The sequence below is a fragment of the Meriones unguiculatus genome, chromosome 11 (genome assembly GCF_030254825.1).
Source record: "Meriones unguiculatus strain TT.TT164.6M chromosome 11, Bangor_MerUng_6.1, whole genome shotgun sequence".
NCBI classification, from domain to species: Eukaryota; Metazoa; Chordata; class Mammalia; order Rodentia; family Muridae; genus Meriones; species Meriones unguiculatus.
Window position 1 is genome coordinate 78,479,332 of NC_083359.1, and position 16,839 is coordinate 78,496,170.

The 16,839-nt window shown below is 36.0% G+C and overlaps 1 protein-coding gene across 7 annotated transcripts in view; it reads right to left on the reverse strand.

Annotated features, from left to right (window-relative positions):
- Rasal2 (RAS protein activator like 2) overlaps positions 1-16,839 on the reverse strand; it is a 263,457-nt gene that overhangs the window by 54,365 nt on the left and 192,253 nt on the right. For all 7 annotated transcript variants that reach the window (XM_060364514.1, XM_021642625.2, XM_021642626.2 and 4 more), the window contains one exon: positions 2,131-2,240. In XM_060364514.1, the coding sequence (XP_060220497.1) occupies positions 2,131-2,240 (110 nt within the window). The remainder of the gene's footprint in view (positions 1-2,130; positions 2,241-16,839) is intronic.

The following is a 16,839-nucleotide window of genomic DNA, read 5'->3' on the forward strand; positions in this document are numbered from 1 at the left end:
ATTTTTGAGATTATAATAGAATCATATCCTTCCCCCCTTCCTTCCTTTTCCTCCCTTCTCACCCTCTCACATAATCTTCCCTGCTTTCTTTCAAATTCATAGCCTCATTTTTCATTAATTGTTGTACATATATGCACATATATTCATAAATATAACCTGCCTGGTCTGTATAATGTAACTTGTATGCATGTTTTCAGGACTGACCATTTGGCATTGGATGACCAATTGGTTGGTGTACTCTTCACTGGGTAAGACTATTTCTCCTGCTCTTGGCATTCCTTAGCTGCCTTCAGTTCTTTGTGTAGGGTGGAGGTCTTGTGTTGTTTTCCTTGTTCAGCTTATGTATGGACAGTCATGTGAATGAGACGTTTTAGGTATAGCTAAAGACAGTCTCACTGAAAACTCCCTGATCCTTTGGCTCTTAACTATCTCTGACGACTCTTAGGGTGCAGTAGTGGCATGCATACCTTAGCAGTAACGAACAGCTCTCTAACTGGACTCAAGGCCCACTCAACAAGAGGGAAACTGGTACTGATAACCTAGCCAACTACCTAGAGCTAATAAAGCAGCTTTACTTCTCCACTTTACTAAACCACTATAATCCCTAATTATGTTCTATTTGTCCTTAAATTCACAGATAAGTGTAGTCCTCACTTCCCCCCATCAATACAAAACAAAACAAAACAAACAAAACAACTCTGCAACAGACAGATCATTACAGAAAACCACAAACAATCAAATACAGAGTTGTGGAGTCCAGTCCCAATGAGTACATCTAGACAGACTTTTAAATTTCACAATTTTCTATGCGGTCCACAATAAGGAGATCTCATAAAATTCAGTATGGAGACAACTCTAAAATAAAACTGAAAATTCTCTACCTCAGAAATGTATCTCCTTAATTTATTTGTGAGGAAGGTAACAGAAAAGTGTCACTGACTAGAAAAAAAAAAGATTAACTCCAAATCTCCAAGTATACATAAGAGTATCTATCAAACATGAAAGGCAGACTCAAGTTTAAATCTAGGTCTACTACTTGTTTAACTCTGGATAAGTTTCTCAGTCTCTTTACCTCTAGTTCCTTAACTGTAAAGTGAGGATAAGAACAGCATCCGCAGCTGTACGTACAGAAAGTGGAAAATGCTGGGTGCACAGTGAGCACTCAGTAAGCACTGGCAATACTAATCATGTGCTGACACAGCAGCACTATTTCTAAAACCGTGAATGCTGTGAGATATTAAGATGTGACTACGCATATACTCAATGATTTCAAAAGGATGGTATCTTTAATTAATCTTTAATAATGTTAACATGAATTAAACATGCGAAGTTTACAAAGTTAGTAGTTCTATCTATTGAAATCCCTACTTTCTTTCTATTATGTGTCTTCTGCAAGTGACTATAAACCCAAGACTAATTTTAAATGCACCATACAGAAATAGTAGCAAAGAGCACAGATGCCAGAACCAAAATGCCCATGTGAAAGTACCATTTTTGTTATTTACAAACTGCATGATTTTGGAAAAGATTATTTAATATCTCTGTGCACCCAATTCTTCATGTATAAAATCAGCATAAGAACCTACTTATTACATAAGGTTATTATGGAGACTAAATAAGATAACCATACATATCCAGCACTCAACAATTTTTAGTTATCTCTGTTATCCCTTAGAGTTGACTGAAGAAAAAGAAATTTACTATAACCAGTAGAACTTGATTTACAGAAACAGTATATCTGATTCTTAAAAACTTATATATACCCAAACTCTAGTATTTATATGCTTTTTTATACACTGGTCAACTGCTGAGCCAACATTTTGGACCTTGTCTCAATATGAGTAAGACAAAAAGAAAATCAAATTTTGTATTGGATTATTCTGTCACTGATACAAAGGTATAAAAAGTTCAAAAGCCTTATCAAAATCCACCCGAAGCTAGGCATGGGGATTCACATCTTTAATCCTAGAACTTGGGAAACAGAAGTAGTTGGATTTCTGTAATTCAAGGCCAACTTGGTTTGTATAGTGAACTCCAGGCCAATTAGAGCTACATACTGTCTCAAAATGAGTAAGTAAATAATACATTCTAGCATTGGCTTGTCTTTGTTTTAAATAAACCATGTCCTACCTGTCATCTGCATTTCGAAGGGATGGAAGTCGAAAGCTTGTGTTTCTGTCAAGCTTCGACTGACTTTTGGTCCTCTTGATGGAACCTTTCAGGCGCTTGCTGAAGAACCCCTAGAATGAAAAGGCAGAATGGTGGGAGAAAGAACAACTTGGGAACCTTGCTTTCTATAGGGAACTTGCAAAAGGAGTTTAAAGTGAAAAGGAAAGACTGGGCCAGAATCTAGCTTTCTTTTTTCTTTTTTTAATTTTATAAACACTAGCTATTTGAAACTTCTTGGTAATGAGATGAGTTTTTTGTTTTTTTGTTTTTTCTAATGTGAAAAACAGATAATTAAACTTGTTGGTAGCATCAATCTTAATTTTAACACTAGTTGTGGCAGATAAAAACCAAGTTTACAAATGGACTTTTAAGACAGCAATAAAACAGACAAACATACTGTGTTCTAAGAAATATTATCAGTAATTTCAATAGAAATAACACCCAATGATTTCCTAATCTAAGAAAAATAGTTAACTAGAACAACATGTGCAAAGTCCCTGAAGTGGGAAGGTAACTGGTGTACAAGAGAAACTCAAGACACTGATGGAGGAGGGTGGGGGAGAGTTAACTAGGTAGTATAAGAATTGTATTGTTAGTCTCCAAAGTGTTATTATAATTTGGTCACATCACTTTGAATGGTGTTATTTACAAAATTAATTCAAATGCAGATAAACTATTTTAACTGAAATATAGGTCATCTATGCAATCATTAAAGTACTGAAAAGTTAAAGAAAACAGTGTTTACATGAAGTCACAACCTGTGACCTCAACCACCAGATCAAACTAGCTCAAATTCCGGCATGGACTGAGGAGGAGCTCTGAGGTCCCACCTCTAGCCAGACAATACACTCAATACAATACACTCAACTGAAGGCTGCTGACTGAAGGGGAGTCGGTTTTCTTCAGGGATATGAGCTCTGATAGGGTGCCCATGCTCCAGGGGATGACCTTATACTGTGCACAGACTGGCAGCATTAAGTGGAGTCATTGAAAAAAAAAGAGAAAAGAAAAGAAAAAGAAAAAAGAGTACATCAAATTGGGAAGGGAACATGATGCTGCAGTTTTGGGAATAGTTGGAGGGAAGGAAGTAGGGGTGGGTTTGATTGACTAAAACACATTGTTATTTATGATGAAATCTCAGACAATGCATTAAAAATGAACAAAGCACTCTATTCTGGCGACCTCTTGCCACTGCACCAAACTACAGAGAACTCATCATCTCGCAAATAATGATCATACAATAAAAATAAATGTTGCATAAATTCAAGAATGAAGATGATCACTATTTACAAGACATCATTCTGGAATTGTCAGGCATGTCACTATACCTTGTTTTCAATCATTCCTCTCCCTTACCCTCTTCTCTCCTTGCCAAGCACTGGCTAGCTCTCTTCCTTCTCCCATACAGCCCCCTTTGATTTCTTTTCAGATTAGTTCCTTACGCCCTTCTTTATCTCTTTGAACTTCAGTTTGAAGTTTTACTTTATCAGATAACAAAAGAGCTATTCTAACTTGGTTCTGGCTGCTGCTCACTTGGCAGGTTGTTTCCCATCTTCTGGCTTTCAATCTTTACCAGGAAAGCATGTTTCTTGAAGACAAACAGAGTTGATCTAGTTTCTTTTTTTTTTTCCTTTTTTCTTTTAATTTTTCATCAATTACACTTTATTCATTCTGCATCCCCCCCATAAGCCCCTCCCTCCTCCCCTCCCAATCCCACCCTCCCTCCTCCCTCTGCATGCATGCCACTCCCCAAGTCCACTGATAGGGGAGGTTCTCCTCTCCTTTCTGATCTTAGGCCATCAGTTCACATCAAAAGTGGCTGCATTGTCCTCTACTGTGGCCTGGTAAGGCTGCTCCTCCCCAGGGGGAGGTGATCAAAGAGCAGGCCAGTTAGATTATGTCAGAGGCAGTCCCTCTTCACATTACTACGTAACCCACTTGGACACTGAACTGCCATGGGCTACATCTGTGTAGGGGTTCTAGGTTATCTCCATGAATAGTCCTTGGTTGGAGTATGAGTCTCTGGGAAGTTCCCTGTGTTCAAATTTTCTTGTTCTGTTGCTCTCTTTGTGGAGACCCTGTCCTCTCCAGCTCTTACTATTTCCCAGTTTTTACATAAAATTCCATTCACTCTGCCCAACAGTTGCCCATCAGGCTCAGCATCTGCTTTGATAGTCTGTAGGGCAGAGGCTTTCAGAGGCCCTCTGTGGTAGGTCCTGGGTTGTTTCCTGTTTTCTTCTTCTGATGTCCATCCTCTTTGCCTTTCCGGATGGGGATTGACCATTTTAGGTAGGGTCCTCTCTCTTGCTTAGTTTCTTTAGATGCACAGATTTTAGTGGGTTTGTCCTATGTTGTATGTCTATATGAGTGAGTATATACCGTGTGTGTCTTTTTGCTTCTGGGACAACTCACTCAGGATTTGATCTAGTTTCTTAACCCAGCCTGTACCCCTTTATTGGTGACTGAGACTATTTACCTTTAAGGTTATTACTGAGAGAAATTCACTAATTCCTGTAGTTTTGTTTGTTGATTTCTGGTCGGAAGGGTTAATGCTTGCTTTTATTTCTTCCCTTTTAGTAACTGGTTTGCTCTGTTTTGATCATCCCTTAAATGAAACTGCTTCCATGCTCTTGTGATTAAGCCTCCACTCTTAGCTCTTGTATACATAATATTCCTTTTTCTTTGCAGTTATGGCTTGCTGATCATGAGATCACTTAGTTTCTGCTTTGTTCTTGAAATATTTATTTCTCTTTAATTAAAAAAAATAGCTTCCTGGGCACAACAATCTTAATCAACAGATACTACTTTTCAGAGCCTAAAATGTATGACCCCATACTTGTTGGCATCTGGATTTACTGAAGACAGATCTGATATTGTTTCTACCTTTGTAGGTGAGTTGGTGTTTCCTCTTACATAAGGTGAATATTTTTATAACATTATGGCTTTATTCACTCATGAGAGAAAGATGAAAAGGTCCTGGGCTCAGTCTCCAGCATGAGAAATAACTAACTACACAAATTTAAAAAGAAAAATGAAAGAATGTATAAAACCCAGAAAAATAGCATAGAGATGCAATTATCTAATCTATATTTTAAATTCCAGCTTATTATAAGTAGATTTGAAGAAAGAGAAAGAAGTATCTTTAAAAACTATTTCTTTAAACAGTTACTGCCTGATCTGTTATAGAGAGTTGCCATTAGTTCTCAAGATAAATGTTTTATTTACTATGTCTCACCAGAATGGTCTCCTCACCAGTGGTTCTCAATCATCCTAATCCTGTAACCCTGTAGTACAGTTCCTCATGTTGTAGTAAGTCAACCATACACTTATTTCGTTGCTACTTCATAACTGTGATTTGCTATACTGTTATAAATCATAATGCAAATATCTGATATGCAGGATATCTGATGCCCTTTGGGGTTGCTACCCACAGATTGAGAACCACTGTTTCGTGTGCTCAGAAATCTATTCAGCAAGAAAGACTTAATGACAGAATTTTAGATGTACTGTTAGGGTCGAATGAGATTCAGGCCAAGGACTTGACCAAATATTAATTTATTTCAAATAAAAATACAGATAAACACTTGACTGATACTGTCCTAATAGATGTTCATTTATATAGCCCTTGAATTTTACCTTTTATTGATGCTTATTTCACCACACTCCATTACTGTAATATTTATTAAATAAGATTTATTTTATGCTTATTTTTTTGTATAGAATTTTATCAGGAGTTGTAAGAAAAATAAAAATAAAACAAATGCAAATTCTGCCATAGAGGAGTTTGTAATTTAACACAAGATTCAGACACTATATATAAATATAAACATAACCTTACTAGAAGACCTGAAATGGCTGAGGGAAGAATCTCTGAGCACAGATATTATTATTATAAACCTCTAAATTGAAACATCAAGTAGAACAAAGATTGACAAAATCAAAATAGAATAGTCAATGACTGTGAAATGAGTACACGAGAAGTAGCATGCATATAATGGCATACTGACAGAAAATAAAACAAACAACCCCCCCCAGAAAAACAGAAAAAAAATCTATGAAATAATGCCTGAAAATTTCTCAAATTAAAATCAGACACCAGAGCAAGAAAGATCCACAGAGAACACCAAGCAGCAGAAATGTTCCTAACAAACTAAAGACATCAAAATTCCGTATATGCATATTTTTTAAAGGTTTATTTTATTTGTATAAGTGTTTTGTCTGAATGTATGTATGTGTACCACATGCATGCCACCGTAGTTCAGAAAAGGGTGTTGGAGCCCACAGAACTGAAGGTATTCATGGTTGTAAGTTATGGGGTTTTCTGCAATGACAATGAGTGATCTTAACCACTGAACCATTCCTCAGCCCCAAATTATGCATATTTTAAGCCAAAGAAAATCAAAGTTAAAGAATAAATACTAAAAAAATCCGGGAGTTGAAGAAGAAAATTCACTTCATGCACAGAAATAAGAATGACTTCATGCTTAAAGCATATCTGAACTTGCATGAAATTGGTCTTATGCAGCCCAGTACAGCAAAAAAATTTAAAAATCTAAAAAAAAAAAAAAAAACAAACAAAAAAGAATTACATCTTTTCAGAAACCATGGAAACAAGACACATGGCAAAAAACTAAACAGGTGAGAGGGGGAAAATACAATACAAAACAAAACAAACAAACAAAAACGCTACTACTTCAGAATTCTGAACCTAAAATTATTCTTCTAAAGTGATGGAAGAAGTAGTCATGATTTTCTCAGACAAAAAAAAAAAATGTGTTTCTTATTAAAAGACTTGCTGAATATCAAATACCAAAAAGAAGTTTGGTAGAGAAGACGATAATCATTACAGAAGTAAAGTGAGTCTAACTGACACACTAGAGAAGAGAAAAAAAAAGACAGAAAAAGAGACAAAAATAATACAGAACAAGAACAATAAACAAAATAGTAACAAACACGTTAGCTGGTAACCCATCAATAATCACTTTAATATTAAAAGTATAAATGTTATCAGTTACAATGCAACAGGATTAAACCATGCACTGTTTAGAGAAGGTCATTTAAAATACAGAGAGATGGAAGGCAAATGAACTGTGAAGATGTAACTTGCCAACACCAGAAAAACTACATTCATCTCAGACAGAGCAGATGCCAGAAAGAAGGTACTAAGATCAGCAAAGTAACAATAATAACAACGTAAATGTCCCCAAAGACAACAAATTCAGTGTATGTAAACCTAACGAGACCATCAAAGAACACAGGGCAAAACTGATAAACTGCCAGAAGACGGCTCTGCTATGGTGTTATCAGAAACGGACAGATCACACAGGCAAAAAGTCAGAAACCATAGTAAAACGATCAACTGAACATAACTGACATCTATGGAGTATTTCGTTTTATAAAAGCAGAATAAATTCTTCTGAAGGTCTTAAGGAATTTCCATGGATAGAAAGATTCTACGCCATGAAACCTACTGTAACAAATTTAAAAGAACAGAAATCATGTAATGATTGTTTTCAGACAACTATGGAATTAAACTATAAATGAGTAAAAGAAAGATGACTGACAAATGTTTAGATTACATAATATACATTTTTTTTAACTGAAAAAGAAAAGGCTTATTGACTTATGTGTGTGTGGTTTATGTACAGGTCAGAGGAAAATTGTGGGAGTCAATTGCGCTCCTGCGGACTGAGCTTAGACCCTCATCCTTGGCAGCAAGCATCTTTATATACTGAGCCATCTTGCCAGCCCAATAATATACTTCTAAATAGCATATGAATCAAGAAGGAATTATGTAATTAAAAGAACACTTTAACTAAATGAAAATGAGATCACATCTAAATTTGTGGAATGTAGTAAAAACAGTAGAGGTGAATTTACAGTATTAAATATATACTATATTAAGAAAGAAGATCTAAAATCAATAACATAATGTTTACTGTAGGAAACTAAAAAAACACTAGCAAATTAAAAACTAAGTAAACACAAGACTAACAACATGGGTTTAAGTCAATAAAACTGAAAGCATAAAATCAAGAGAAAAATCACTGACCCTAATTCATATTTGTTTCCTTGAAATGATAAATAAAATGAATAACCCTATATTCAGGGTAAGAAAAAAGACAGTATACAAATTGCTAGTATCAGAAATGAAAGAGAGTATATTGCTATAGAGCTCATCAATTTTAAGATGATAATAAAGTACAACTGTGCATCTAAAATTGACAGCCTAGATGAAATTCCTTCAAAGTCACAATCTGCCACACTCAAATAGCAAATAGCCATCAGCCTGTCATGTAGTAAAGAAGCTGGGCTTTCTAGTGTGTGCCTGTAGTCGTACTTTTAGCACTGAAGGAGGAGTAAAACTGCTTGAGCCCAGGAGTAGCCTGCGCAACTTGGAAAGACTTGATCTCGAAAAGAAAAACAAATTGACTCAACAATTAATCCTTGAACATAAATTATCAGGTGAATATGTTCCAATTAGTGAGTTCTACCAAACATTTAAGGAGGAAATTATACCAATTACTTATCATCTCTTTGAGGAGATGTAAGTACAGAGAATACTTTGTTTTAGGTTTATAAAAAAACAAAAAACAAAAAAAAAACCAAACAAACAAAACAAAAAAAACAAACTCAGTGGTTGGTACAGAATTGCCATATAATCACTCCCTCTATACACACACAGCTGTTCTCATTATCATCACTTCATGTTCACGGGGACATCTATTAAAAATGATGCATCTACTTTGAGATCATTACTGTCCAAATGCTATAGTTTTCATTAGAGTCCATTGCCGGTGCTGTTTTAGACATGTAGATATGTATGCTTTAGACATGTGTATATATGTATGCACATCACGGTACCATTCAGAGTATTTTCATTACCCTAAAAATCTTCTGAGTACCACCACCTAATCATCCATTAACCATCTGTAGCCCTCAGTGCTTTTGCTGACTTTTTACTGATTCTGTGATTTTGCTTTTTCCAGAGTGTCATATAGCTGGAATCATGTGATATGCGGATGTTTTTAGTTGACTTCTTTCTTTAAACAACAGGCATTTACCTGTGTTCCGCTCTGGTCTGGTCTTTGTTTTCTAGTCTTTCCTCCGGCTCATGTTGACAAGTCTCTAAGCTTAGAGATTCTTTGCTCAGCTATGCTCTACCAGCTGTCTTTGCTACAGTTTTTAATTTCTAACATTTCTTTCTAGTTCCTTTTCAATTCCTTCTTCTTTGCTTACACTGTCTATCTGTTCTGTTCCAGCTGTCCACTCTAGCCACAAAAGTCCTTAGCATATTGATCATAACTTTTAAATTTCCAAATTTGTGATTCCATCTGAATCTGGTTCTGATATTTTCTGTCTCTTTAAACTATATTTTCTACTTTTTCATATGTTTTATGTCGATGCAAAAAATTACACCTCTGTTCTTAAAGGGAATAAGAGATAGTTTATTCTGGAGTCATTCTGAGTGGCGATGGTCCTGGAGCACAGATTTCGGTTAACCCAAATTTCATGTTCCAATATGGAAGCAGTCTCATGAAGTTTTTACTGTTTGATGGAACAGAGAAAGTTATAAATCAAGGCAAATTTAAAATACATTTTTGGGTACATCAGAGAGGCAGGTACAACAAGATGGGAAAACTTTCCTATAGGTTCAAAATACTATCTGATGGCATTCTTCTCTTTTGGATTGGTAGAAGCTAGGTGTCTGTTAAACCAGTAGAACTAATTTCAGACACAGAGAACAAGGAATGGCTATTTCAGGGGATTAGAACTTAGCCCAACTATGACAGTATCCAAAGAACAATACAAGCAGTTCTCAGCCTTTGGGTTGAGACCTTGTCGGGTCAAAAGACCCTTTCACAGGGGTTGCCTAAGACCACAGGAAAACACAGATCATCATTATGATGCATAACAGTAGAAAAATCACAGTTATGAAGTAGCAACAAATAATTGTATAGTTGGAGGTCACCACAATACGAAGAATTGTATTACAGGGTCAAAGCATTAGGAAGGTTGAAAACCACAGAACTAGACCCACTGAGCCATCTCCTTATCACTGTATCTCCCTTTTATTAGATTAAGGAGGCAACATAGGCTTTCAAGATGAGTTGTTTTGAATTGAGTCATTAAACACAAAAAAAAAAACAAACAAAAAAAAAAAAAAACAAAAAACCCTGGCAGTTTGTAAAAGTACATTTTAAGAGGCTCAGAAAAATGAGATTCCTGGTTACTTAGGGGGAGAGACCTACTTAAATCCATTAAAAATATACTTGATTTTAAATATTATTTTACATGAAACAAAGTTTACTTTAAATTTGTTTTGATTTATTTATTGCAGGTTTGAGTTTGACAACATATATATCTCAATTATTTTGGTTATCTTGCTTTACAAATTAAGCTTTTGAACAACCAATCTTTTTTTTAAATAGAATGATTTTAAGAAATATGTTGTTGGATGTGGTAACCTAGAGAGCTGCCCACAGACAAAAGGAATAAAGAGATGACTTTTTCCTTCTTTGTTAATGCAGTTTGTATTACACAAAAAATAATTGTTACAGATTTGACTGACTATTTTCATTGTTCAAATCTGTTGGTTGAGTATACTGAATAAAAATGTTGAGATTTTTAAGAGATTCTATTAACTGGTTAATTTTAGAAAACTTTTTAAATTGAATCACTTATTCTTGACAAGGTAGACTGTCTCTGAGTATATACTTTTTAAATTTTATTTTATTAATTACACTTTATTCACAAAGTGATTACATACTTTTTAAAGTGGAGACTGAAAACCATTTCTTTTGGGGAAATGCAACTTAGAATTAACTGTCTCTTGGAATATGTGCACTACAATGTGATGTTTACAAAATATGTATTAAGTCATATTTTCAAATACTAATTATGGACATTTAAGGTAGTTCAAGTTTTAAACATTTATACCATAACAAATTTTTCTAACCAAAAATTTTGTTTTACTTAAGACACTCTGTTTTTATTCATTAAATAATAGCTAGAATTGTTACTACTTAAAACAAATATACCAAGTTATTCATATGTAAAAGCATGGAATATCACTTAGACACTTTCTGTTCACACTCTTTCCGTGGATGCTAACTTTAACTGACTTCTTTTACAAGGCTTCCCGGTGCTCATTCCTTGTGCAGGAGTCTGATGTAAACAAAGAGCTAATTACAGTTACCTTGCCCTTCTACAGAACTCCAGTGCATGGCCTAGTTATAAAATGGCATTTAACTCATGTTAATCTTGATATAAAAATCTTCCTCATGTAACTTTGTCTTTTAGTGTTCCTCCCAAGTTGTACAGTAATTACCTCCTGACCTATGTTCTGGATCTTTGCCAACCATTACATTTTATCATGGCCCCTTGGATGGACCCTTCTCTGAGGCACTGCTCCCCTCATTGCCCTTTGTCAGCCAAGAAGCAGTTACAGGAGAGATCTGGACCTGACCCCCTAAAAGCAGTTTAGATGATCTCTAAAAGGGGTCTAATCTGCCATGGGCCATCCAATTCATTACTCTTTTTGCCACTCTGGACATTGTTTTGAGGACTGAAAACTAAAACAGGTGGACTTGAAGCCTCCTCTGTATCAGTTAACCTCTCTGTCTCATCAGCTCAGATAATGACATCCTTTAGAATCAGCCGCACTCCCTGACTGCTGCTGTACTCTTGAGTTAAAAAGGGCTAGATCTGATTACTGGTAAGGATGGGATTCTGTCTTTCCTTTTTAATATGCTGCTTCCAGACCAACAAATCCTAACTGGTTTGAAATGAGATCTAGAGACAAGGACCAGAAAAAAACAAAACAAAAACAAACAAACAAACAAACAAACAAACAAACAAAAAAACTAAGCATAAGCCCCCTCTTATATATGGGCTTATATATGGGCTTCCCACTCTAGTCCCTCCCCTGGCTCATTCGTTTTTCTTCCTGTTTATATTCATACTTACGTTTTAACTCTGTCTTTTAAATAGTTAACTTACGGAATTTCACCCTATACTCAAACAAAATGTTCCATGCAAGCTCTCCCAATAGCTTTCACCCTACAACAGCTTCGTTTGTTTCTAATACATCTGCAAAAAAACTTGTGATGCTATGGAGAAACTATGGCTACATGGAACCTTCATCCCTGTCACCCTGGGCCAGATACAATTCTTAACATTAGTCCTATTTTTTCCAGTTCCCTTCCTTTGCTGGTCTGTAGCTCATTGTGGTGCAATAGTCCAGCAATGGGAACATCACTGTTGTTCCAAATTAACTGTATGCCCACTTTCTTGCACTGGCCTGCTCTGTCTCTCTTGCCTCCTTCCCTCTCCTTCCCCTCCCCCAACATTCCACAGAAAATCTCAGTTCTACTCTAGAACCAGACCACCTGCTTCTAGCCCTCTAATAATTATTTTGCAAATCTCTTTAGGAATACAGAATGGCAATTGCTTATCCATTGCAGCTCATCAAGTTAAGATTCTCCCCCTGCTACAAGATCAAAGGACCCCTTCTTCAATGGACTTGGAACTATCCCCTCTAACACAGACCCTTCTGAGCAGAAAACACCAATAACTAATCTGTCCTGTATTTTTATATATTCTGTAGCTTAGGAATGATAGTTTCCTGCTGAAAGGCTACACTTCTCTGCTTCCCATTCAGACTTCGTAAGTCATTTCTACCCATTTTGGGAGTGGGGGCATGAAAGACCACATTCCACTCTCCTTAGTAGGCACTTCGGCCTTCTACACATATAGGTGTCAAAGATGCCCCCCACCATAAATAAATGGTTCTGCTTAAGGTCAGAGCAAGACTCTCTCTTTCTGCCTTCTCTCCTCCTAAAGCTGCTTTCTAAACTAAGTTTTTAACTTGAGAATATGGTAGATCATCTCCTATACCTGACATCGCCTATATCTGATAATCAGTGGTACACAGAAAGTAGAAAGGATGGGGCCTTTCCCCTTCTTATCATGACTGTATCACAGTACTCCATAAAATTATGGCTTAGAGTAAAAGTATATTTGAGGTTTATACCATCTTGATTCAGCATCCCTTATCTCTGTTTTTCCAATACATATAATACTAATACTGAATATGAATCCAGGGTGAAAGCCTGTTGATTAGGAACATAGATGAAAACTATTAACCCAGAGGAAAGAAAGGCAATAAAAACAGGTTCTGGAATCTCAGATTTGTGTCTAGTTCATTAAGAGATGTGTCCCTGGTATTCACAATGATGCTTTGTATGTTGCCGGTGCTCACTAAATATTAGTCAACTTAATGAATTTATTGAAAGCTTTGTGCATATCATACCTGGAAGAGTAGATGTTTTCCAATGTTTACTTTATTAAACCATTTAATCCATGCAGCAACTCCATGGAATAAGTATACACTAACTTGCTTCAGTTTAAACAGCTAGTAGATACTGAGTGAAGATTTAAACCTAGCATACTGCAAATATTTAAATGTTTTATTTATTAGTGTTTTTACTGAGCGTTTATTACTTGTCATATACTTGAGTCATTTGACATTATCAGTGGAAAAAAAACCCTCGCCTTCTTTAAACTTAATGTGCTAGTAGACAAAGAATAAATAAGAACATAATAAATAAAAGGGCAAGTGCTACAGTAAACTAGAGTCATGCATAGGGCCTTGTTGATGTTAAGTGGTCAGGGTAGGTCCCATAGGGAAGGACCACATTTGAGTACAACTTAAGAAGGCCCCATAGCCTGAATCAGAGGGAAAAGTACTTCAGGCAGCAGAAGCAGGCTAGGTAAAGGCTTCAAGGCAGAAACCTGTCTACTATGTTCAAGGAAGCGCCAGGAAGTAAAAAAAGTCAGTGTGTATCTGTATCTGTATCTGTGTGTGTGTGTGTGTGTGTGTGTGTGTGTGTGTAAAACGATAGGAAAAAAGCAGGACATGAAGTCACAGGGGAGTCAAGTGCTGTTGCTCCCTGAAAGGGGAGGACAGGTAGAAATGTGTGGATCTTGTAGACCCCTATAAAAACTTCATTTTTACTCTTAGAAAGGAAGCCATAACAAATCAATAAGGATGGGTGAATTTTTCTGACAAAAATATCCTTCCTCATTAAAACTGATAGGTGTAGTGACTTAATATGGCTGAAGCAAAACATGTGCAATTGATAGTAAATTTCTTTTATTAACAGCAGGCTATCTCATATAAAGAAGATAAGTAACCCTCTTAAGGTCACAAGTCGATAAGTGGCAGATTTTGAGATTAAGCAGCCTGACTTCTGAACTCTTGTTGCTTAATTACTATGTGATACTAATTCTCCATATTCTAATTCCTCTTCAGTGTTCTAAGCACTGTAACTTATTTTCCCCATATGTATTGTACTGACATATATATTAAAAATTATACGACAAAAAAAGCATTATATGAAGAAAGTAGAAAATAGCAGCAAAATTTCCAGTGTAAATTTGACTTGGTGCAAATCCTATCTATACAATCAAACTGAAGTGAACCCTGACAAAATTACTTTTATATGTACCTAATCCTGAAGTTACTGAGTATATTAAAAAGACAGAACTTTTATATCACTTAAAAACAAATGAATACCAATATGAAAATGTTTCCCGCTTACAGTTACAGTATCTGTGTCCTACAGAGTATAGAAGATGTTTCTGTAAATTTACAACAAAAATCCATCAGTGAAAATGGAAACAAAAAAGGCTATGCATATCAAGCTTCCTCCTGACACCAATCTTATCTAAACATATTCTAATTAAATACTCACAAGCAAACCAACAAAACAACTCAAAAACTTCTACCATACTCAATTCAATTGTAATGTGGGTAGAATTACAGCAAAGTTTTGCTTTAAGAATTACAGTATATAATTTAAAAATATAGTACAAAAGCCCATCATTTGAAGAAGCCCATAGTAAGTGATAGCACCAAAATGACTTACTTTAATTAGTTGGGGATTACTATTTTCCTTCAAACAGAGGCTGAAAACCAGCAATTGCTGGCATAAAAACAAATGCTGGCTTTCTCTTGATCTTGGTAGATAAAACAAAGATAAGAACAAAAGTTGTCTACCACCTATACATTAGAGTAACCCCGAAAGACTGAACTTGGTTATCTGGCTATGACTGGTGGTGGAAATAAAACTGCTGCTATGCAACCGCTCTCTGAAGCCTCAGTGGAGGGACCAGGAGGCGCTGACATGCAGTATCCTGGCACTGCTGCTGCTCCCTTAAGACAGGGAGAAGTGGAGCTAGAGACATGTCATCACCTTTCCCAGGAAAACATGGGGCTGTGCAACAAACCTCTGCTTGAATTTTTCTCACAGCAGAGACCATCCTCCAATTCAAGCAATGAGGAAATTTTAACAGCATTTCCTTAAAATGCAGTATGACTCACTAAGAAAATGTCACCTTGCCCTCTTGGAGAGACTAAGGTGAGAAATGACTTCATTTTTTACTTTTCAAGTTATAATTTAATTAGTAAGTTAATCTGTATATTTTATCATCAATTGTAATTTGTCTAATTAGAAAGACTAAATTCTATCTACATTATTCCCTTTTATTCTCTCTTAGTTTTCTTAGGAACATGTTAGATGTTTAATTAATGTTGACTAAAAGATAACTATAAAAAATTAGTAAGGAAGCTGTGTGTGGTGGCACACACCTTTAATCCCCAGCACTTGGAAGGCAAAAGCAGGTGGATCTCTGTGAGTTTGAGGTCAGACTTGTCTACAAAGCAAGTCCAGGAAAGCAGGATAGCCAGTGCTGTTGCACAGAGAAACCCTATCTCAAAATAAATAAATAAATAAAAATTATTAAGGGAAAGGAAAAGAACAACTGAAAATACTAAACTTTACCTTTCAGTCATTACATATAGTTAATCTCTATAACTGGAGTCCAGATCAGATGGGAAACTTAAGGTACTGTTAATAACAGCAAACAGTTACAAAGTGTTGTATAGTTAACAAATAGTTTCAATATTAAGCAGGGTGGTGGTGGCAAATGCCTTTAATCCCAGCACTTGGAAAGGAGAGGCAGAGGATCTCTTGAGTTCGAAGCCAGCCTGATCTCCGGAGGGAGGTTGGGATGGGGATGAGGAGAGGGTGTTGAGAGATAGAGACTCAGGACGGCCAGGGCCACAGAGAAACTCTGACCGAAAAACAAAAGAAAAAAATAATAAAAACTATCACAAAACTGGCTTTAGAGTCACTGTATCATAACTGTTACCAGGTACCGAGCCCACAGTGTGGCATTCGCTGTGTGTACACTAGCTCATTCATTGTTCCCTAAAGCCCGACAAGGCAAACACTAATTAACAAGCAGTTTCTACATTGGTATCACTCTCCCCCAGTTTAGTTATCAGAGAGGGGAAAAAAAGAGTTTATCAAATATCAAACTAAAATCGTTTTCCTAAGCCTAGCACTGAATAGTGGGGCCTAGGGTAGAAAATTCTGTAATTTTTGCTCATTTGTTTATGTTATATTTGCTTGGTTTGGGATCAAACCTAGGGCCTCTGCATTTTACAGAAGAGTTCTACCACTGAGCTGCACTCTCAGCCAAGAGATCCACATCATACACAAGATTCAGTGATTATTCTTTTATGAGCAAAGTAAATCCTTTATCATGAAATTTTAAATAGAAAGCCCAGGAATTAATAAGCATACGTCTATTAACCATGCT